This window comes from Cynocephalus volans, chromosome 4 (assembly GCF_027409185.1).
Source record: "Cynocephalus volans isolate mCynVol1 chromosome 4, mCynVol1.pri, whole genome shotgun sequence".
Taxonomy (NCBI): domain Eukaryota; kingdom Metazoa; phylum Chordata; class Mammalia; order Dermoptera; family Cynocephalidae; genus Cynocephalus; species Cynocephalus volans.
Genome location: NC_084463.1, coordinates 133,982,334 through 134,004,781, shown reverse-complemented (window position 1 = coordinate 134,004,781; position 22,448 = coordinate 133,982,334). Strand labels below are relative to the sequence as shown.

Genomic DNA, 22,448 nt, shown 5'->3' with positions numbered 1-22,448 from the left:
GACAGAGAGAAAAAAAAAGAATGCGCATGGCTTGAGAAGGTATGAGGGGTATAGGGATAATTCCAATGAGGACAGTCCTCAAGGATCCATAGTTGTTATCTACAAGCACTTGATCACCCAGGGTTTTCAGAGATTGGAGGAGCCCAGGAAGACCATTAGCTAGTAAACTGCTAACTTCTTACACATTACCTGGGACTCCCATCTGCTCATCCTCCCTTACATGGAAGTTAATCTCTGACATTCTTCTTGGTGTATCCAGAGGGTGCCATTCCATTTGGACTTAGATCCAAAAAACAAAAGTTGACTCTGGACACAGTAGAAGCTGTGTATAGTTATTAAGGTTTGCATGTTTGTTTTTTAAATTCAGGGGATAAATCTTTTTATTTGGATCAATCCTTGCTGGGTGAGCCTGAGTCTACATAGACCTAATGACATCTTAGCATTAACTCTGCTGGGATCCCTGGGCTCTGTGGCCTCTTAACCAAAGCATTGCTATGTCTCATGCAGGGCAAGATGCTTGGGGGTTTTCATACAAGGGGTGCATTTTCCTAGTCAGCAATTATTTTAGCATGGACAGCATTACAGCCAAATAATGAGAAGACGGAGAGACCATGTACACGGTTGTCCAACCTGACTGCCTCTGAGAGCTTGGGACAAAGCACCCATGAGTGGAAAGGGCCAGACCCACCATTATTTTTGCTAAGGCTTTGCTTCCACTTGCCTGTTCCGTGTAAGGTCCTCTTGGCTTTTGCTTTGGCAGATGAGGTCACTGAGGCAGGACTTAATGCAGGAGGCATATTTAATTTTGGTTCTGGGTTAAGAAGTAATCCATTAGAGCTGGGATAGGCTGTCTGCCCACTGAGGGAAGAGGGAGGGGGGCACAAAGAGTAAAATAACAGTGAGAACATACTAGAATTAACTACTAATGGAAACAAGCATCCTTGACATCGTGGGCCCCTGATAATGACCACAGGACCCCCACTTTTCCTTAAAGGCTATTGCCTTGTGGGACGTTTGCTACCTGTCCCTCCCCCTGCTTCAGAAGGTAAATGCTTCCTCTTTGCAAAACACAGTCATTCTTGTTGGTATCCACATACTAAAAATAACACTAGTTATTCTTCTCTCTGTTTTTAATATAGGCCAGATTGTGTGTTTTATGGGGCATTATCTGTGTAATTGCCCCAACTTTCTCCCATGGTAGGTACTTTGATCATCTCACTTCACAGATTCATCCAGCCAAACATTTTGAGATAGCAGGACTGAAGAAATAAGGCAAGGCTATTTTGCCTTGGTAAAATATGGTATATATTTTTTTCTCCTTTTTAGCAAAGCCATAAAACAATCCCGATTTTAGCTCTTTTCTAGTGCAGAGAATGTCACATGCAGTTCCTGGCTACAACTTCCTCTAGTAAGGCCTTTGGTAATGGTGATTGTGGTGATGGGAATTACTAAGTGCTTCCTGTATGCCATGCCCTTGGCGGGATTTCCTAGGACTCAAATGCGTTCAGCAGCTTAGGACTCTCCTGCAGGGTCATTGTCCTCATACCCAGGGCTAAGCAGAACAGAATAAACCAGGATGAGCCATGTTCATAGTGAGCATTTCTTATATTTTGAAAAGTTGAGTATGAATACCCCAGAAGGACATTTCTCCCAGTAGTCTAGAGTTTTTATCCACCCCCAGGAGCTGACTCAGAAACCTTCTGAGATTTGGGGAAGCCCCGAAAGATTATTATTACTAAGCAGACCCAGTAGGTAGAGGACAGCTAAGTTTCTAACATTTACATAGATTACCTATCTACTCTATCAGATAGGGATGTGTTAGATTCATTTTGAACAAGAAATAAAATGACCAGGACTTTCTGAAAAATCTTCAAAGTTGACCTGTCTCTTAGGCACAGGCAATTTCAGCTGTCTAATTAAATAGGCCATCCAAACACCGGAAAAGTGGTATCCGAAAGACACAGTGTACCAGGGGCCAAGAACAATACTGATTAAGATCAAATAGCTAATTGTAAGCCTCAGCCTCCAAATTGCTGCTGGATGAATAAATAGCAGTGTGTGCAATCCAAGCGTAATTTCACATGGGTACTGTCTCATTCACACGCACAGAGGGCTAGAAAACATCGGGGGGTGGGGCAGGATCCCATTGGCTGGAAAGGGATAAAAAGAGTTTTTAGTGGGGATTACATCACCAATTGGTGTCATTATACAAGGTTGGTGAAGAAGACCTTCATGCCAGTAAAAAATATTTGGTTTGGTCCAGAGGCACCCAACTCAAATATAAGCTGAACAGAAAAAGATGAGGCAGACACGAGAGGTCATCTGATGGTCGCCTGAGCACTGGCCTCCTGTTAAGTCAGGTTTCCAAATCGAACAAAGCCCTGATAAGAAAGTTAATGCCTTTTCAAACAGAATCAATATTCTATCACAAGTTGTTTCCTTGATTTTGGTAATGAGAATGGATGGATACCAAGAGCATGCTAAGAACTGAGACTTCCATCCTTCCATTCCAGGCCCCTACCACCAGCTAGATAGTAGGATAATTAATTTTGTTGACTTTGGATCTGTTTCTTTCACTGAAACACTCAGATAATCTTTCAGCTCTGAAACCCAGCTTTTACTAAAGAGATGGAATAATATCCTGACTTAGTTTTTTGCTCAGGTGGTTATCTGGCTGTCATAGATATTTGGTTAACATAAAATTTGCAGCAAGAAATGTATGGTTTTTATGGATAGTTTTGTAAATCACCTCAAACCATTTCTGAAAACAGGCAGGGTCTAAATAATAATGATTAAATTAAATTAAAATAATTTAGAAGAAGAACAAGAGCAATCAAAAAGAGAGGAATACTAGATGAGATAGAAGATTAAAAGAAAGTGAATTCAAGTTCATCTGGAGATGCAAACATTGTTGATTTTATTCTAACTCCTCTTTTCCTAAGGATGAGTGCTAGGGAAATGTTATATACTTTAGTTTCGTAAATTATTAAAATGTTAGTTTTTAAAAATACCAGATCTTTCTAAAAACTGACCCCTTCCCCCTCACCTGAAAATAAAAACAAAAAACTGGACTTTATTATGCATTCCTGTGCATGCTACCCCAACTGGCTTTCAACCAGCCTCATGCTCCTTTAACCCTGCCTTAGGGCTTCCTCATACATGTAGGCAGACTGGAGGTGTAAGGAGTTAGTGTTCATCCCGTCATCCTTCAACAAATGATTGATGGCAGATGGTAGGTAATAACTCATATCCCTTGCTCCAGGGCTGTTAAACAGCACTGAGTCTAAGTTGCTCCCAGTGGTAACTTGCTTGATAATGGAAACTTCCCTGTCTTATTCCCCCACTCCACTGTTGGAGTGGCAACCTAAATAGACTTCCTAGGACTGCCACCTAAATAGACTACTTACACTCAAAGTCTGGTCTCACAGGCTGCTGCTGGGAGAACCCAGCCTAAGACACCTCATGAAAGTATTTCATTTGAGGGAGCTAACTTAATAGAGGTATAGAACTTTGTATTGGTCGTGGTTCTCCAGAGAAACAGACCAATAGTATATATACATCTCTCTCTCTCTCTCTTTCTCTCTCTCTCTCTCTCTCTCTCCCTACCTACCTACCTATCTATATGTAGCATTGGCTCACACAACTATGGAGGCTGAGAAGTCCCATGATCTGTCATCGACAAGCTGGAGACCCAGGAAAGCCAGTGGTTTGGTTTGAAGGCCGAGAGTTAATGGTGTAGATTTCAGTCAGGGTCTGCCGGCCTGAGAACCAAGAGTGCTGAGGGCAGAAGATGGATGTCCCAGCACAAGTAGTCAGGCAGAGAGAGAAACTCGAATTCTCCCTTCCTCCACCTTTTTGTTCTATTCAGGTCCTCGATGGGTTGGATGCTTCCCACCCACACTGGGACGGGCAATCCCCTTTCCTCACTCTCTCAATTCAAATGCTAATGTCTTTTGGAAACACCCTCATAGACACACCCAGATATAATGCATAACCAGATATCTGGCATCCCATGATCCAGTCAAATTGATACATAAAGTAACTAGCCAGCTGAATCACCATTTGGTTGTTTCTCTAAAATATTAAATAAGCCTTTGATCAACAATATATGCTGAATAACATATATTGTAGGGTTGCATTATCTGAAGGATGCTCAAAATACGAATCATCTATATTGTTGATTAAAAAAAAATCTAATGTTAGACCCAATGATTGCTGTTCTGTGTACACACACACACACACACACACTTGTGCTGTTCTCTGTGCGTAGGAGCCAGCCCAGTCCTCTATAGGATAAGATCATGGGAGTGAGTGGAGATTACAGTGGCATTTGTGGAGACAGCCAATAATACCTCCCAAAGGTCTTGGAATCTTCTGAAGGATTTGCTCAAAACTCTGCCATTTAGAATTTTTCAGACAGGGGTTGGAAAATGGCTGCTCCCGTCATCAAGAAGCATCTTTGGGTCTTTTTTAATTGTCTCATTTTTTGTAATTGTGCCTCTGGGTCACTGGCTACACTGCATTAATATAATATGTGCTCTGGTTATGATCTCTGCATCAACAGCTCTGTCTAGTACCATGGGGAGAACACAGAGGTGATAAAACTGGAAGCTCCATTTCCAACAAATCCCAATGGAAATACTCAGCAGAAGCATCTACATGAGAATCTGGTTCCACTTCATCCAGCTTTCCGCCTGTAGCTTGAGGTTTTCTTTCAGACAACACAGCAGCCTAAGGTTCAATCAGTTGTACCTGATGAAATCTTTGTTGCAACCCAGACTACAGTCAACCTCTGGAGTTGGCTAGTATTTGCTGAGATCCCACATCCTGCTCAAATTTATTTAAGGCTCTCATAATTACCTTTACTTTAGTCCTTTGTTAGGGTTCTACCTTCTGACATAATTTTAGAAGCAAAGTTAACAAAGGCACTAGTCACTTAGGATGAATTAGTGCTAATGAAAAGAAAAAATAATTATGCATATGGATATTTCCCCAGCTCTATTCTTTCTCTTTCTTTTTTCTGTGTCAGAGTGAGTCCAGTCAGCCCAGAGAAGTAAACCTGAATTTCCTAGAGTAACATTGCTTAAAGTACTAGTTAAATGACTAGTGAAATTCCTAACTCTCTTTTTTGGCGGAGAAAGATTGTGTTTGGTAAAATTCTGACCTGGGGAACAAGTAATTGGAAGAAAGGCCCCAAACCATTTTAATTTTATTTTTTTTAAGTAAGTGCTTAGGTGAAGCTGGGGAGCCTTGAGATATCTAAAGTACATTATTAGAAGAAGCCTGAACTGACATCAATTCTATTTCTGGGTTTAAAAGAAAAATGTTCATGATAAAGATAGAGAAAAACATCTGTCAATGCCTGATTCTGCCGGGCACAGAGGAGGCACTCATTAAAAATGTGACGGTTTGAGGCTATTAATCAAAGCTATATCCAACAGGACTTCATTAGCTCTTCTCTACAGGGTGACTTGGATCTTGTCTCCAAATTTGAACTTACAGCTTAGAGACCTAAGCAAGAGGAAAAGACAAATGTTCATGGGAGGCTGGTGTATCATTTTTAACTTGCAGCTTCATTCAGAAGAAGATACTGCTTTTGTGGCCAGGGATGTGCTGGTGGACGGTGATGTAATGGAAGAAGAGGTCTGTTGTCTCTCCGTGGATGGGATCTGCCTCTGAGTGTTTTGATTATCAAGGGGATGGGGAGGTGGGTCCACTCCCTAGGTTAGGAAGAGAGAGCGTGGACTTCTTTTTGTCACATTCAATAATATTGTTTTGACCAGAAGGCACAGAAAAGTGCTATTATCAGGGCGCACTGAAATACCACTTTTCCTGAAAATATCTCCACATTGCCCTGACATACCCCCTGTTGTCTCCATCATCATTTCCATTTCTTACAGACTTTCTGGACCTGGTCACATCAGTCACTTTATATTGAGTTTGACTCTTAATATACCAATCAGATAGGAGATACAAAGTTGTAACTTTATTTGCTTTAAATCAACTTAAATCCAACTCTAAGATCCATAATTCAGGCTCATGAGAAATTGAATCACAGTCATTGTTGGGGCCTCCTTTGTGCCCCAGAGTTGCAAAAAGGTTACTTGCTTTGCACAGACAGCACCAAATCATAGGGAGGGTCCTCTGATGGTGGATTCTAGGTCCACTCTGTTTGGCTTGAGAAAGCCCTTTGTCTCAGACTGCCAGATCCCTTCAGGCATGACAGCCCAGCTGGTGTGGGGTTGGCCTGGAGCCTGGAGGATCTGTGGAGGCTGGAGGCCCTCTTAGGAGGATCTGGCCTCTAGTTGCCTGACAATCAGCCACCCCAAGATCTCATCACTGCCCAGGAATGCTGAAAGGCATGAGGGGTCCTGATGTCCAGGGCTAAGAAAACTACAGAGCTGTCTTAGATTAGTTTCTCCCCAAACAGACCCTGAGTCAAGCATTTGAGTGAAAGTGACTTATTAAAGGAAGTACTCCCAGGATCAACTAGTAAGGGAATTGGGTAAGCAAGACAAGAAAAGGGCAGAGATCAAAAAAGAGTGTTTTCAACTAAACTCCCAGACTCAGTCTGATCCCGTGGGGGTTCTGGGGAGTGTACATTACACCTCGAGAACAGGAGTTGGGCTTTTATACTTCCACACCCATCAGTCACTGGCTCCAGGCAACCCTGGGGTGGGCATGAGGGACAAAAATCTCCTAGCCATTTTTCAGCTATCCATATGGGCAAGGTGGTACCCATGCCCAGGAGTGGTCCAATGAAGGTTGCAGGTACCAGCTTGCAGCAGCAAAGCCCACCTGTAGACATTGAGGTATAGGTGCCCTGAGCTGGTAAAAGGGTCTGGGAGGACCTGGGTGTTTGCTACAAGAGCTATCACATATGCGACTGTAAGGTGGCATCACAGTGAACCACCTCATACAGGTCCCTGAGAAGAAAAGGAAACAAGAATAGTGAAGGCTTTTCTTTAAATATCTGAAACAATATCCCAGATAAATGCACTTCCAATTACTATTTTTGTTCATGTAATAGCAAGTAAGGGCATGCTAAACTTAGTGTGTCTTTGTCCCCAGGCTGAGTTGCAAAAGTGACAGGGAAATGTGCTATTTATTATTAATCATGGAATATTTCACTTAGCAAAGCAGGAGTTTGATGTTCCTTCAGGCCAGAGATGCAGATGTTTTAAATTCTCATTTGGCTTTGCGTGGAAAGCATCCATCCCACTGAGGAGAAATGAAACATAAAGCCCTTGAAAAATCGAACGGACAAAACTGTGAATCTGTTCAATGGGGAGATATAAAGGTTTCTAAAAGGAGAACACATTGGGGGGAAAAAGATTGTTTTGAAATCTAACCATGGGGAGGAGCTCTGATGACATGCAGATGGTCTGTGTCCCCACCAGGTAGATGTCTAAACTGGGAGAGAAAAGGACAGATGGAGGAAGGCTTAGAATTGCTTCAAAAGCATCATAGGAGAGTGCAAAGCTTTGGAAAGTACAAGAAATAAATGAGGGAAGAGAGAATAATGCCCAGTGGCTGTTTGATATAGGAATAAAATTTTAAGGCTTTATTGTGCAGGATTAAAAGAGATAAATGTACAGACACCATGGTTGGTACCCAGAAGTCTGAATCAACACACTGGACCCATGTTTGGAAGCCCATCATGGGTAGGCATTACTAGAAGCCCAGAAAATGGAGTAGAATATTGCATTATTCTCAATAGTAAGCATTTAGAGTTACCTGTGGGGTTTTCTTTAAGGTATATTACATTTCGGGAATTGACTTTTAAAGGCAGTTGGGTGCTTTGTAAAAAAGGGCAAATAGGGAAAAGGAAACTTTGTGTTATTTTGATTACTCCTCAAAAACAGCCCAGCCATATAAGTGCTGTTATCCTGTTCTACAGATGAGAAAAGCCAGTCTTGGAGAGATTAAATAATTTTCCCAGGCCTTAGTTAATCAAATGGAAGAATGAATAAATTTTACCCTTTTTTCCTTCCACTCACCAACAAATACTTATTGAACACCTCCTGTGTACCTGTCCTGGACACTGGGGAATCAAGTAATTATTTGTAATATCCGTATGTATCTGATCCTGGAGGGCATTCTTTTTCCACCAGAGTCTAGTGACTAGACTTATTTAAATGACTTCATGGAAAATTGTATTACTTCTTGATTATTCAAGATATTAAAGGGATTTGCATGATATTAAAGAGACTGGGGGAATGCACACAAAAAGGCATGGAAGACGGAATGCTAAATCTAGATGCTTAGCAGGAAGGACCCAAGCCATTTTTCCTGATACTCAAAAAATAATGACAACAGAAACAACAAAAATAATAAATAACAAACTTTTATGGTTATATTTTCTAATTATAAAATTTGAAAAACTACTATAAAGAAGCAAAAATTATTCTCAATGTTACAAGCCAGAGATGATGACTGTAATTATTTAAAAGTATAATTATTTTAAAGTATGTTCTTCTAGTCACCCCCCTCTCCACTACTTTGGCTGCTTTAAAAGAAGTCAATGTGTGGTTTTCTTCATATCTATCTTGTTTGGGACTTTGTGAATTTGTAGGTTGATGTCTTTCATCAGTATAGGAAAATTTCAGGTATTATATCTTTATGTATTATTTCTGCTCCATCCTCTCTCTCCTCTCTTTCTAGAATGCCAATTTATGTATTTAATAATCTTCTCATTGTATCCCCTTGTCTTTTACATTTTCCTGTACATTTTCCACCTTTTTTCTCTTTTTGCTTCATTCTAAATTTTTTTCTTTTAAGCTATCTTTCAATTTGTTAATATTCTTCAGCTCTATCTGATTTGCTATTAAATCCATCCACTGAGTTTTAAATTTCTGTCACTGTACTTTTCAGTTCTACATTTTTTTCTTTGGTTATTTTTCAAGGTTTTCAGTTTTCTGCTGAAGTTCTCAATCTTGTCTTTTATTTCCTTGAACATGTATAGCACAATTATTTTTAAGTAATGTCAGATAACTACATTTTTTGGATCTTTTATAAATCCGTTTCTCTTTGCCTGTATTTCCCTTGATTTTCAACCATACAGTCTTGCCTTAGTCTGTTGGGGCTACTACAACAGAACACCATAGACTTGTGACTTAAACAACAAACATTTATTTCTCATAGTTCTGGAGGATTGGATGTCCAAGATCAAGGTGCCAGAAGATTTGTAGTCTGGTGAGGGCCTGCTTTTTGGTTTATAAATTGCTGTCTCCTTGCTATATCCTTACATGGTGAAAGGAGGGTGAGAGAGCTTTCTGGATTCCCTTTTACTAGGGCACTAATCCCATTCATGAGGGCTCTACCCTTATGACCTAATCACCTCCCAAAGTCCACACTTCCTAATACTATGATATTGGGGGTGTATTAGTCCATTTTTGTTGCTTATAACAAAATTCTTGGAACTAGGTAATTTATAAAGAAAAACAAAATTTATTTGCTTACAGTTTCTGAGGCTGGGAAGTCCAAAGTCAATTTGGTGGTGGTGACAGTGACCCAGTGGTCTCACATTGCAAGATGGTGGAAGCAGACAGAGGGAGAAAGAGAGACTCTCCTCTTCTTTTAAAGCCCTCAGAACCACGCCCCTGACCACCATTTTTAATCCATTCACTACTGCATGGTCCTACAATCTAATCACCTCTTTAAGGCTCCACCTTTCAGTTACCATAACAGGATTTCCCACCCTCTTAACAGTCACAGTGGGGCTAAGTTTCTAATATATAGAACTTGGGGGATACAATTCAAGCTTCAGGGAGTTTTGGGAGGGACATAATGCAATCCACTACAGTGGATTAGAGGATTTCAGCATATGAATTGGGGGGGGCACAAATATTCAGTCCATTTTACCCTCCATTGGATCCTAACTCAGAAGCATCACTCCGCTCTATCCTGATAACATTCCATAAACAATATCTTAAAACCAAATAATAATTCTCGTAGTTCTCCATTCTAAGATCTTATCAAGTTTCAGTTACACCACTCATTTTTTTTTTTTTGTCTTTTTTGTGACTGGCACTCAGCCAGTGAGTGCACCGGCCATTCCTATATAGGATCCGAACCCACAGCGGGAGCGCCACCACGCTCCCAGCTCCACTCTCTCCCGAGTGTGCCACGGGCTCGGCCCCACCACTCATTTAATTATAGCTTTTCTGGGGTCAGGATTAGGAAAATACTATATGAAAACTACACGTTTTCTAAATTCAGAAACATCAGATTATAAAGGAATACACCTCTAAGAATTATGGATAGCAGTATTCCTCAGCCTTGGGCAGAGGTATTTGTATATCCTGAGTCAGTTTCTCTCTAAGACTGCTTTTCAAGCGTCCTCAGTGAGAGAAACAAAGGACCTGAATTGTCTTAAATCTTTGTCACATCGAAGGGCTCAAGAACTCTCCAAAGTTCCTGCTTGTTACACCCACATTAAATATAGTAGAAATGTGATTCATGAGAACCCTGCACATGGCAGACCATGGGGTGGGAGTCTATTGAACCATGGAAACATCTCCTCCCAAAGGAGAAAAATCTATCAGGTTTACCCATCAATGTTAACAGTAGAAAGGATTTCTTATCTTCTGTTAAGACTAATGTGACTAGAATATAGTTCATTTTTTCTCCGTACTCCAGGACTGGTCTTTAATATCACCCAATCTTTCCTTGCCATGAGCTCTAGCAAAGCTCAAAATGGATATGGATTGAACACTTGAATTACTCAAATCAGTTACACAAACCCTTTGATAGTCTAATTGGTCACAGAGTCAAATGCCTGCCAGAGCCATGCACCTGATGGGGGCTGTAGCCAGGTAAAAAACATAGCCCCCTTCTAAGCAGAGAGCCACTTCTCCACTCCAGTTGACTGGTGCCATGTGCAAACACAGGCTCTGCGGTTCCAGATCTGAATTGTATTAGAAGCCAACAATACAGATTTTTATCCAAAATCTCCCAGTTTTTATGTTGGCAATTAATTTCTTTTTTTTTTTTTTAAACTTGCAGGTATAACACACCACGTTTTTGAGATGATTACATTCTGTGGGCCTCAATGGGTGCCTTTGGGGCTACATGTTCAGAATCAAATGAGTCTGTACTACAAGATGGTAGCCCCATCACTGAAGCAGCAAGTGCCACTTTCTTTGCCTCCTCCACCCACATCCTAGAGGCATTCCTGAAAATATAAGCTCTAGGGTTTTTTAAGTCCACTGAAATCTCAAAAAATGCATTGCCCTCCCTATTTCATCTCAGTATTTTTAAACAGCTCGCTCAGTAAGGTCCCTTTTTTTGCATTTAAAAGTGGGGTTTTGTATTTGTCTACCAGAGAAATTGCTCACATTACATAGCCCCAAAGCACACAGAGTATCATTGAAATTATGTGCCACATGGTCTATGAATGGTCTTAGAGTAGACAGACTAGTAATTTCGCTAATTGTAATAATCTTGCCAAGTTTTACATAGGAAAGTTATTAATTTATTTTTGATTTTCAAATCTTTTAGAGGTGTTATCTGAATGGCGATTCCTTTCTTGCTTGGAGGCAAGCAAGTAAGTTGCTTGGAAGGTAATTGCAACAGTTATGAGAAGAAAAGCATGACAAATGCATAACTGCATTACACAGTGACTGTTTTTTAGGGATAAATCCGTGTCTTAGAAGAAATGATTAAAAGGACTGGCCGGTTAGCTCAGTCAGTTAGAGTGCAGTGCTGATAACACCAAGATCAAGGGTTTGGATCCTTGTGCTGGCTAGCTACCAAAAAAAGAAAAAAAAAAGAAAAAGAAGAAGAAATGGTTAAGAAACCAGAGAGGCTGACAGAGTGATTGGTACCCAAATTCAGTAATTAAAGGTTGAATTCTTTGGCAGACTCGTTTTGTTTCCTTAGGCAAGTCATGTGCAGTACTGTGTCATAATCTGTTTGAGAAAAATGTTACCTATCTGATAGAATATTTCCAGAATAGAACTAAAATCCTGTTCAGTGCTCAGAATAGCTGGTGATGCCATTTCTACTTTAAATAGCTGTCTGACAAGTGTTAAAGAATAGAAATACCTTTGTAATGAACATTAAGTGTTTAGATGAAAAAGTATATTTGGAGATCAAAGGAAATTTCTTATATCTCTGCAATTATATTGTCCTCGAGTATTTTTTAACTATAACTTCCAACACACTTATGTTTCTGGAGATGAAATATCAAATCTAAATTCACTTCGTTTATGCACTTCTCTCTCTAATCAGTTCTAATTTCTGGGTATAGCACAAGTAGGAAATGGAATAGTTTAGTATAGTTGCCCAACCTTTAGGGGATGAAGGACATAATACAACCACACTGAAAAATAGTAACCCTTGTAAACTGATTGCAAAATCTAGATGAAATATTTATTTTGTCCAGGCCTGCCCAGCTCCCACAGTTCGAGGAGGAAATAAACAAGATCTTATAAGTGCCAGATTTGGTGTCAAATTTATTTATATATAGAATGAAATATTTATCAAATTAAGAACAAATTATTAAAAAAAAGAGAAGACATGCCTAATATATCCATTTTCTATTATGAGATTTCTTTTGGTAATTCCTTTGAGTACCACTGTTGTTAGCAAGCTCTATATCACTGCATTTTTAATTCAATGAAACCTGAAAAGATTCTTTTTTTTAAAAATGGAATGACTTAGACTTATAACAGCTCTCCTTTTCTTTTATTTTCACTTTTAGTCCTTGAAGAGAGAAATTGCTCAGACCCTGGGGGCCCGGTCAATGGCTACAAGAAAATAACTGGCGGTCCTGAGATTATCAATGGGCGCTATGCAAAAATTGGCACTGTTGTGTCCTTCTTTTGTAATAACTCATATGTTCTCAGTGGGAATGAGAAGAGAACTTGCCAGCAGAATGGAGAGTGGTCAGGGAAACAGCCTATCTGCATAAAAGGTAACTTACAAATGTTTCTGAAGTCTATAGACATAGATGGAGTTGCTGCACTTTTTGGTAGCTTCCATGCATGTTTTTGAGCCCCTGGAAAAATGCCTTTCTCCCTTAAGTTCTCCCTGGAAATATATTTAACTCTTAGGTTGAAAACCTTTCCTAAAAACATTCAGTTCTGTTTTTGGACTTCAAGAGGACCAGTTTACCTTAATCACAACATCTTGACATGATCAAAAAGAGTTATGTAGTTATCAGAGCAGTTTAGCAAAGATGACAGCACTGAGTTTTATATGCAAGTCCTAGGACAGAATTGAGGCAATTTATAAGCATTTACATAGCTACATTTATCTGCTCTCTATGTGATATTAAGTTAGTGTGAGAAATAAAAGAACAAATAAACATATCATCCCTGGCATCTTATGTTGGGAGAGCATTGAAATGTTAAGATGTATGAAAACAAACAGTAAAACCTTGAACAGTCAGTGACAATTATTGGAATAGATGAATAGCGTATGTTCAGAAAAAGGAGAGATCAACATTCCTGAAATAGGGATACTTGCGTGAAGTAGGTAGGATTGAAGCCAGCCTAGAAAGCTGGGAAAGATTTGTAGATGTGAAGAGGAGTTAGGATGGAAGACAGAGGAAAAGAAAAGAGGTATAAACAGAAGTGAAAGAATCATGGTAAACTCAATGAAGTGAGGCAATCTGGGAATCTGAGATGTAGATTTAATAAGTAGGTTGGAACTAGAAAAGTAGAATGTTGTGTAGAGAAGTTTGAGCCTTGCCCATTGGCCGTGGGGAAGCACAGTTTCCTATTGAATTGACTCATTAGCTGCTTCAGGTTAACATCGCCTCTATTTGGGGGACAGATCACAATGACCTGGCTGTTTACGGGGAGAAAAACATGTTCTTGTTTTAGACCATCCAGATAATTGCCTCAATCCTCCACTTTCCCTTCTGGGTGTTTGTCAACAACCTGAATCATGGGAAAAGGAATGAAAGAGAATGGTTTGTGAAAGGAATAAATCACTTTAGACTTTAGCCAGAAGCGACCTTCATCCCCACCAGCACAGATTCTGATTTTTTATTTCATTAAGTATGGGAACGGTGTTACATATGTCCTTGGAGATTTTTGTCAACTCTTCTCTTACAAATTAGTACAACCAAAGTTCCTAAGTTACTAATTAGATGAATGTTGGCTGCTTGATTGGGAAAGTGAGATGAGAAGGATTCCTTTTCACTTGTGAAGAAAGAGAGATTTCAACAAAATTAAACTAGGCTTTGAGCTTCCTTCCAGTGATTGTTAGGGGCCTTAATTGCAGAGAAAGGACATAGATGACTCAGTTACCCAAGGCTTATCTGTGGTTGACACTGTTGTCTGGTTTCGAATGTGAACCTTCTAATTCCCTATGTAGGCTATACTTTAGAACCTTCACTTTGACTTTTATTCCATTTTGATAAAGATTGCTAATACTATTCACATGAACAGATAATTGTAATCTGTTAGCCACCATTGTCCCAAATCACTTAGGTGGGGCAGCTTTTCAGAGGGGTTTACTCTACTTGGGCTCTTTAGAGGGGACTGTCAACTTAGGGGAGAGGCAGCGTGCTTTTTTTCTCAGCGAGCTGTTCAAGCTTGGCCGACATGTTTCACCTCTGAGAGCCTGGGAATGTGTGGCTGGCATCCAGAAAGGGTGGACAGGTATGAATGTGAACCAAATGATGTGACTAGTGGATATGAAAAAGGGTTGTGCTCTGTTGTCTTTTTTTTTTTTTTCCCTAGCATGTCGAGAACCAAAGATTTCAGACCTGGTGAGACGGAGAGTTCTTCCAATGCAGGTCCAGTCAAGGTGAGGTCAAAGCTCCTTCACTCTGCATTAAAGGCCAGTGAATATTCCCCTTCCCATTCCTTTTCCCACTTGTGCTTGTCCAAAGACAGTCTGGGGTTTCTTAGCGACATTCAGTGCAAACTGGTCATGAAAGAATGGGACTTGTTGGATGGAGGCTCATCCAAGCCAAGAGGTAGCAGCTGTCGGAAGATGTACAAACTTCACTGGGTTGTGGGGAAGTTGGTAGGCAGTAAGATTTTTCAGATGATCTTTGAGGAACTGGATTTTAATACTTGAGTCTTCCAGAAATATGGCAGCATCTACAGAGATGACATTTCTACTAAATGCAGCCAGGTATGGTTTAGGAAGGCGTTCTTGGTAGTAACCAACCAAGTTACTACCCAGGAACTAGAGATAAATGACCAGCCGTGATGAGGGATAAGAGCCCTCAGGTATGCCCAACCTTTCTCCTGGAAAGACAGAGGTGAGGACCACCTGGTGGGGAGAGAATAGGCACATTTCTACTCATTGAATCTCCTTCATTCTCCTCCATGCTCTCCTCTCCATCTACACGGGCCATCTTGGTTTTCCTCTGTCACTCCAAGCACAATTGATTGGAAACTCCACTTGTGGCTCCTTCTGTCTGGAACTTGCTTCCACTGGATATCAGCAAAGCTTAATGCCTCACTTCCTTCAGTTCTCTGCTCAATTTCCACCTGACAGAGTGACCTTCCTGATCACCCTTTTATCAAGAGCTACCCCATCTCCCCCCGACCTTGAGCTGACTCCTTTACACAGTGTTCTCTGGATTACCATGTTTCTGTTCATCTTAGTGTTTCTCTTCACCTGTTGTCTTACATACATTTTTGTTTGTTTGTTTATCTGTTAAATTTAGAATGTCTCTCCCTCAATTGTGAACATTACAAGTGCAGGAACATTATCTGTTTTGTTCATGCTCAAGTTCCAGTACTTAGAACAGTGACTGCCACATAGCAGGCACTCAGTAAATATTTATTGAATGAATGAATGAATTGGATTGACAAATAAGGGTTCAGGACTTGGTTCTGCCCCTCTTTAGCCCTGGGTATTCTTAGCAAGTTCCTACATTTGGGGAGACAGTTTTCTCATTTCAAAAATAGGGATAATTATAACAGCCTGTCTCTGAGAATCGTAAGGATTAAATGTGACACTAATAGCTAACATGTACTGCATGTTTACTATGTGCCAGTTGCTCTTCTGAGTACTTTACATGTTCGTTTAATCCTCACTATAACCTCTGAAATAGGTATTATTATTATTATTACCATTTTATTACAGATTTTATTACCATTTGACTACAGATGGGTATGACAATCCTCAGAGAAGTTAAGTAATTTGCCCCAGATCACATTGCTAGAAAAAGAGGCAAATCCAGGATGTAGATCTAGTACCTGGCTTCAGGGTCTGCTCACCTATGCACTAGACTTTAAGCCCATGTAAAGGCCTTAGCATAGCACCTTGCACATATAATCTCCTTTCAGTGGTAGCTATTATTAGAAATGGTAACACTGAATCCCAGTGACTAGAATTGATCCCAACCAAGTGACCCCAATCCCAAGTCAGGGTATCTATCCATCAATCTCCCTCCTCTCCTCGGGCTGTCTTATTCCATTTTTGTCTTTCTCTTTTCAAGTAAGGCATTTCCTTGGGTACAATGGCAGTGGGATCCAAATTCTGCCCCTTTTCTTATCTTTATGATTTACCTGGGCTGGATTCCCCATTAAGTGGGATCAAACCATTCTTCCCAAGGAGACATCTTGTGGAGGAGGCCCTGAGATATTAAAAAAGACTACTGGGTTTCCTATTTTTAAAGCAGTTGTAATGGTGGTGAGGTACCAGGTGTCTCTTGTAAATGAGAAAGCAAGCCTAAAACTTGGTTTTAAGTATCTTTCTGGAAGATAGGCTGATGAGGTGGTAAATATGCTTATCTTTCCAGCAGCTACACCCCAAGGACAGTGTCGACCTCCAATGGCCAAGAGATGAGTTTATTTGCAACTTCAGGAGCTCCCTGAGCTACAGACCTGATTGTAAACATGAGTTAAAGATTTGTTGAATACTATCAATATGGAATGTTTGTTCTGAGTCAAGCACTGTACAGACACATGAAATAGATTTCTTATGATGTTATCAAATCGATGGAGTAGAGATATGAGGATCAAAATTGTGACTGCTGAGCACTGTCTTGGGTACCATCTTCCTTTACTGAGTACCCCTGAGCTCTCCCACTTACCTCTCTGGGCTTCCTTTCTCCATTCATCAAATGGGATAGACACATCTGTTTCTAAAGGAATTCTATCTTTTCTGTTGATAGTCATTATGCACCAATACAGAATGAATACACGCTGTACGTTTCCCCTAGGAATCTGCAAGTGGTCCTTGGGGCTTCAACTTTAGGGCTCATTTAATATCTCTTTTCACACTTACACACAACGCTTCATATTTCTCCCAGTCAATGTGCCCTGAGAGAAAGTTCTATTCTCTGAGGTGTACTAATTGCATCTGCTAATTGCTAAATCAAGCTACTGTATCAACACAGTTTAGTTCAAGTCAATTTCTAATATTACCCCATTATGATAATGTTTAGAGAAGAAAATACTCCTGGATTTCTCTCATTCAAATTAACTCCCTTTTCTGTTTAATTCTGCAATTAATTTTTGTGTGTGTATGTATAATGTACCTTTGGATAGCAGCTATTATGGCAGATATTATTTTCTCTGGTTAAAATCCTAGGCAATTGGAAGCATGCCAGAAATGGAGGAATAAAATGAAGATTGAAGTGTGCAAGCATTTGCTCAGTGGTAGAGGTGAAGTGTGTGTGTGTGTGTGTGTGTGTGTATGTGTGTATGTGTGTGTGAGAAAGAGACAGATAGACAGAGAGAATAGAGATAGAAGCAGAGACAGAGACACAGAACAAGACAGCCATTTTTTCTTTGTCTGTAACCAAGTATCTCCATGGGGATCAGCATGGATGCTAAAGGGACTACAGTGACTGTTTCTTGCCCCACTCTTTCTCTTGGCTCATGTGCCTTGACCAGGGAGACACCATTACACCAACTATACTCAGCAGCCTTCAGCAAGCAGAAACTACAGAGTGCCCCTACCAAGAAGCCAGCCCTTCCCTTTGGAGACCTGCCTGCTGGGTACCAACATCTGCACACACAGCTCCAGTACGAGTGCATCTCACCCTTCTACCGCCGCCTGGGCAGCAGCCGGAGGACATGTCTGAGGACTGGGAAATGGAGTGGGCGGGCCCCATCCTGCATCCCTAGTGAGTCAAGCTCTATCTTTGGGCTGGAGCATCTTCCATCTTCTACGGTTGCCAGTGAAAAACCATTAACCCTGTTGAAGACTTTTGGAGAAAGGATCCTTGTTTAAAGGAATTGTCCTCCAATGTCTGAAATTTCACAGTTAGAGTTTCCTTCCTTTGGCTCAAACTTACTAGCTAGGAGAAATTGACTGATTAAATCTTAAAGGCATACCTTCTTGTGGAAAATTTTATCATATTTGCTTGGAGGAAAGGGAGAGAGTAGTCATTAAACAAGTGGGAAGGGGTTAAAGATGCCTGAGGTCCTGTAGTTATGTCATCTTGGCTACTTTATCTAAGTCTCGTTTCACACTCAGCATCCAATGATGTTAATTAGGTAATTGTTATTAAGTAACGAGGTATTAATTCTCTCGTAAGGTTATGATGGTGATTAATGAGATAATATGTGAAAGTGTTTGGAAGAGGGGCTTGCACATACTAAACTACCTTCCCCTCTTCTTTGTGAAAAGAGAATGGTATGGTTTAGTTCACTGTGGTCATGTTTATGATGACAATATTTTGAATCTGTTTATACACATTGTCTCATTCAGTCTCCTCAAGAATATCATGAGACAATTGCTATGACTCTGTCCATTTTACCAGAAGAAAACTGAGGCTCTAGAAGATTAGGCAACTTTCCCAAAGTCCTACTGAGAGTAAGTGCCTGGAATCAGAACTCAGGTTTCATCTGATTACAAAACCTCCAATTTCAACTCTAGACTTTATAGCCAACCATGTCAAGGGTTGTTGATTAATGTTTAATGGGAGAAACCAAGTTAGATTGCTTAGTGATCATCACAGCCATGGGCCCACACCTTTTTAGATTTCTGCTCTCCTGGTCGAGTGACTCATTCCCCTTTGGGCAGAAAGGGCTGAGTTTATCTTACTGAGCTGCTGCTTTCTCTACAGTCTGTGGGAAAATTGAGAACGTCACTGCTCCAAAGACTCAAGGGATGCGCTGGCCGTGGCAGGTGGCCATCTACAGGAGGACCAGTGGGATGCATGATGGCAGCCTGCACAAGGGTGCATGGTTCCTGGTCTGCAGTGGCGCCCTGGTGAACGAACGCACCGTGGTGGTGGCTGCCCACTGCGTTACCGACCTGGGGAAGATCACCATCATCAAGACAGCAGATCTCAAAGTTGTCTTAGGGAAATTCTACCGGGATGATGACCGGGATGAGAAGACTATTCAGAGCTTGAGGGTGAGAGAGGGTTCAACCTGGAAACTGGGGCTCTGGCTCAATAAACTCCAAGGATAGAAGAGCAGTGACTATGACAGTCCTGTCACCTTAGCATGTCAGCAGCCAGCCCGGAGCCTGGCACGGAGCAGGTGCTCAATATTTCATATTGACAGATACTAGAAAGGGGCATTTAGAAAGACTATGGAGTCTTTTTTCTCTTTAATTATTTAAAAAATAAGATAGAGACAAATATCATCTATCATTGTGGTCACCAAAAGTCAATCACCTAAGAGTTAAATATACATGTGCTTCTCCTAGTAGCATGTATCATAAATAATAACAAATTAAAAATTAGTTATAGGATTTGTTTAATGGCTGGCTCTGCCTGAAATCACCACAAGTCCCACTTGGATGTTGTGACTTGTCACTGTGCCCTCACAGCCTAGCACAGTGCCTAGCTCAATGCAGATTATCAATAAATATTTATGAATAACAATAACAAAAAAAGGTAATTACCTATTATGTTTGGGCAATGTCCTAGGTAGGCCTTGTGGACATAGAGAGGTTTTATCCAAGATATTCTTAACCAATTTACAAAATACTTCTCTTTCCCTGCCTCCCTCCCTCTCTTCCATTTACCCACCCATCCATCTGTTCTACCCATGCATCTATTCAACCATCCACCTGTCTGTCTATCCACCCATCTCTTCATCTGTCCATCCATCCATCCATCCACCCACCCACCCACCCAACTGTTCATTTTTCCATCCATGTCTCCATATATCCATTTATTTATCCACTCATCCATTCATCCATTTTTGAGCTCCTACAATGTGCTATTCACTGCAAATAGATACAGAAAAGAATAAATATTTTCTCTGAAAAGTCCACGGTCTAGTGGGAAAGAGAAACGAATATATCATGATCAGTGTAACACAGGAGATGCTCTGAGGAAATGTGCCCACAGGCTTTTGAAGTAATAGAACACATACATTAAAAAATTACAAGATATCACAGAATGTGAGCTCTTAGAGGCCCCCCTTAAAGAGAATGATCAGCAAAGATTGATACAACCAGGGAAGATTCCATGGAAAAGTCTTGTGGAACGTTCTGGGTATAGCTCTGTCTTATACAGGCTTGAAGGTAAATGAAATATTTACAGTGGACCAGAGGTTGCAAACTGGTAGCCTATAGAGCTTTGTGCTTTGAAGGTCCTAACATATATTACTTTAATCATTTATCTGCCAACATTTAAAAATCAGGATATTTCAGATGAAGATCTGGAGTCCATTCTCTGGCAAAGTTAGAATGAGGGCTCCTTTTCCCCATGGGGTGGTGGTCAGCTGGAGTGAGGTGGCCATAGCCCACTTTGGAGGGAGTGTGCCCATTTTATGCAGCCTCACCTGTCCGCTCCACTTATCCAACACCACCACCAGGCCCCCGTAGGCACTTCAGTTTGCAACCCTGGAAATAGAGCAAAGTATCTCCAAGTAATTGTAGCTGTCTCTTAAAAATTTTCTCCCAATAGTTTTGCTTTCCTCTTCTTGTTCACTGTGGAGTTGGCTGCTCACCATTACAATCCATTCCTCACATCTGTAGGTTTCTGCTGTCATTCTGCACCCCAACTATGACCCTATCCTGCTCGATACCGACATCGCCATCCTGAAGCTCCTGGACAAGGCCCGCATCAGCACCCGCATCCAGCCCATCTGCCTTGCAGCCACTCGGGACCTCAGCACCTCCTTCCAGGAGACCCACATCACTGTGGCTGGCTGGAACGTCCTGGCAGATGTGAGGAGCCCTGGCTTCAAGAACGACACGCTGCGCTCAGGGGTGGTCAGGGTGGTGGACTCTCTGCTGTGTGAGGAGCAGCATGAAGACCACGGCATCCCAGTGAGTGTCACCGACAACATGTTCTGTGCCAGCCGGGACCCCACCGCTCCTTCTGACATCTGCACTGCAGAGACGGGGGGCATCGCAGCTGTGTTCTTCCCAGGCCAAGCATCCCCTGAGCCACGCTGGCATCTGGTGGGTCTGGTCAGCTGGAGTTATGACAAAACCTGCAGCCACAGCCTCTCCACGGCCTTCACCAAGGTGCTGCCTTTTAAAGACTGGATTGAGAGAAACATGAAATAAACCAGGATTTCTTTCTGTATGTGTGTTGCATGAGGCAATGAGGACCTGAAGTATGACTTTGCCCATGAACTTGGCTATGCCAGGGCTTCTGATTTCAGGGACAAAACTCAGTGGAGGGTGAGTAGAGCTTGGTTTCTTGTAGGCCACTGCCTTTCCAACTGCTTAGACAGCCATTTGGAAGCACCAGCGCTTGCAGGAACTGAGTTTATTCAAAAAAGAAACCATATGAATAGAAAAGAAAACCGCCCTATTCAACTGACCCGGTGGCCTTCCCCACCTTTTGGTGATGCAAATGCCATAGTCACATCTGGTTGAGAGACAGTTGACCCGGGGAGATCTGGGCTTCATGAGGCTCCAGCCAAACCAAGTTCTAGAGAGCCATCTGCGGGACAGCCCAGGGCAGCAGAGTTGGATGCGGCTCATGCTTTTGTGTATGTTGCCACAGTACAGACTGGTCCTGTTCCTTCCCAGTCTCCTGTACATATTTTAATAAAACAAGGGTTGGCTTCTGACCTACAAAACAAATGTGCTACACTCTTATTCCTGTGTGCTGTTTCTCTGAGCTATATGTATGGGGGCCAATGGCTTGGTGTTAGCCCTTTAAAACAGAGCCAAGGGTTTTAGCTCCTAAATAATGCGTATGGCAAAGCCAATGCCATCTTTTCAATACCAGCCCTTGAAGCTTGGTGGGTCATGGGCTGGGGCAGGAGGGTCCTGGGTGCCATCAGATAAGGCACAAACAGAGGAAAATACTGAGGATTAGGTGATTTCTAGTGTCCATTCTGGTTCTCCTGTTCTAGGTCCAGCACAAAACCCTTCTTTGAACCTCTGTGAATCCTTACAGTATGTTTTCATGGCATCTGAATTGGAGTCATATATTTATTCACACCAGATCTAGATATGCCAGGAAACCGTAGCCTCACTTTTTTCTGTAACTTACGTGATTTTCCTCTCAAACCCCACCCCACCTCCCACTGGAACTCAGTCCAGTCAAATACCTCCAGTGATCTTTCAGTACAATTATCTTTTTTGGGTGACTTACTCTT

The 22,448-nt window shown here is 41.4% G+C and overlaps 1 protein-coding gene across 2 annotated transcripts in view; it reads left to right on the top strand.

Annotated features, from left to right (window-relative positions):
- The window catches only part of PAMR1 (peptidase domain containing associated with muscle regeneration 1), an 82,916-nt gene extending 61,514 nt beyond the window's left edge, over positions 1-21,402 (top strand). For both annotated transcript variants that reach the window (XM_063095478.1, XM_063095477.1), the window contains 5 exons: positions 12,707-12,919; positions 14,697-14,763; positions 17,817-18,049; positions 18,995-19,287; positions 20,866-21,402. In XM_063095478.1, coding sequence (XP_062951548.1) covers positions 12,707-12,919; positions 14,697-14,763; positions 17,817-18,049; positions 18,995-19,287; positions 20,866-21,402 — 1,343 coding nt within the window. The remainder of the gene's footprint in view (positions 1-12,706; positions 12,920-14,696; positions 14,764-17,816; positions 18,050-18,994; positions 19,288-20,865) is intronic.
- The last annotated feature ends 1,046 nt before the right edge of the window (positions 21,403-22,448 follow it).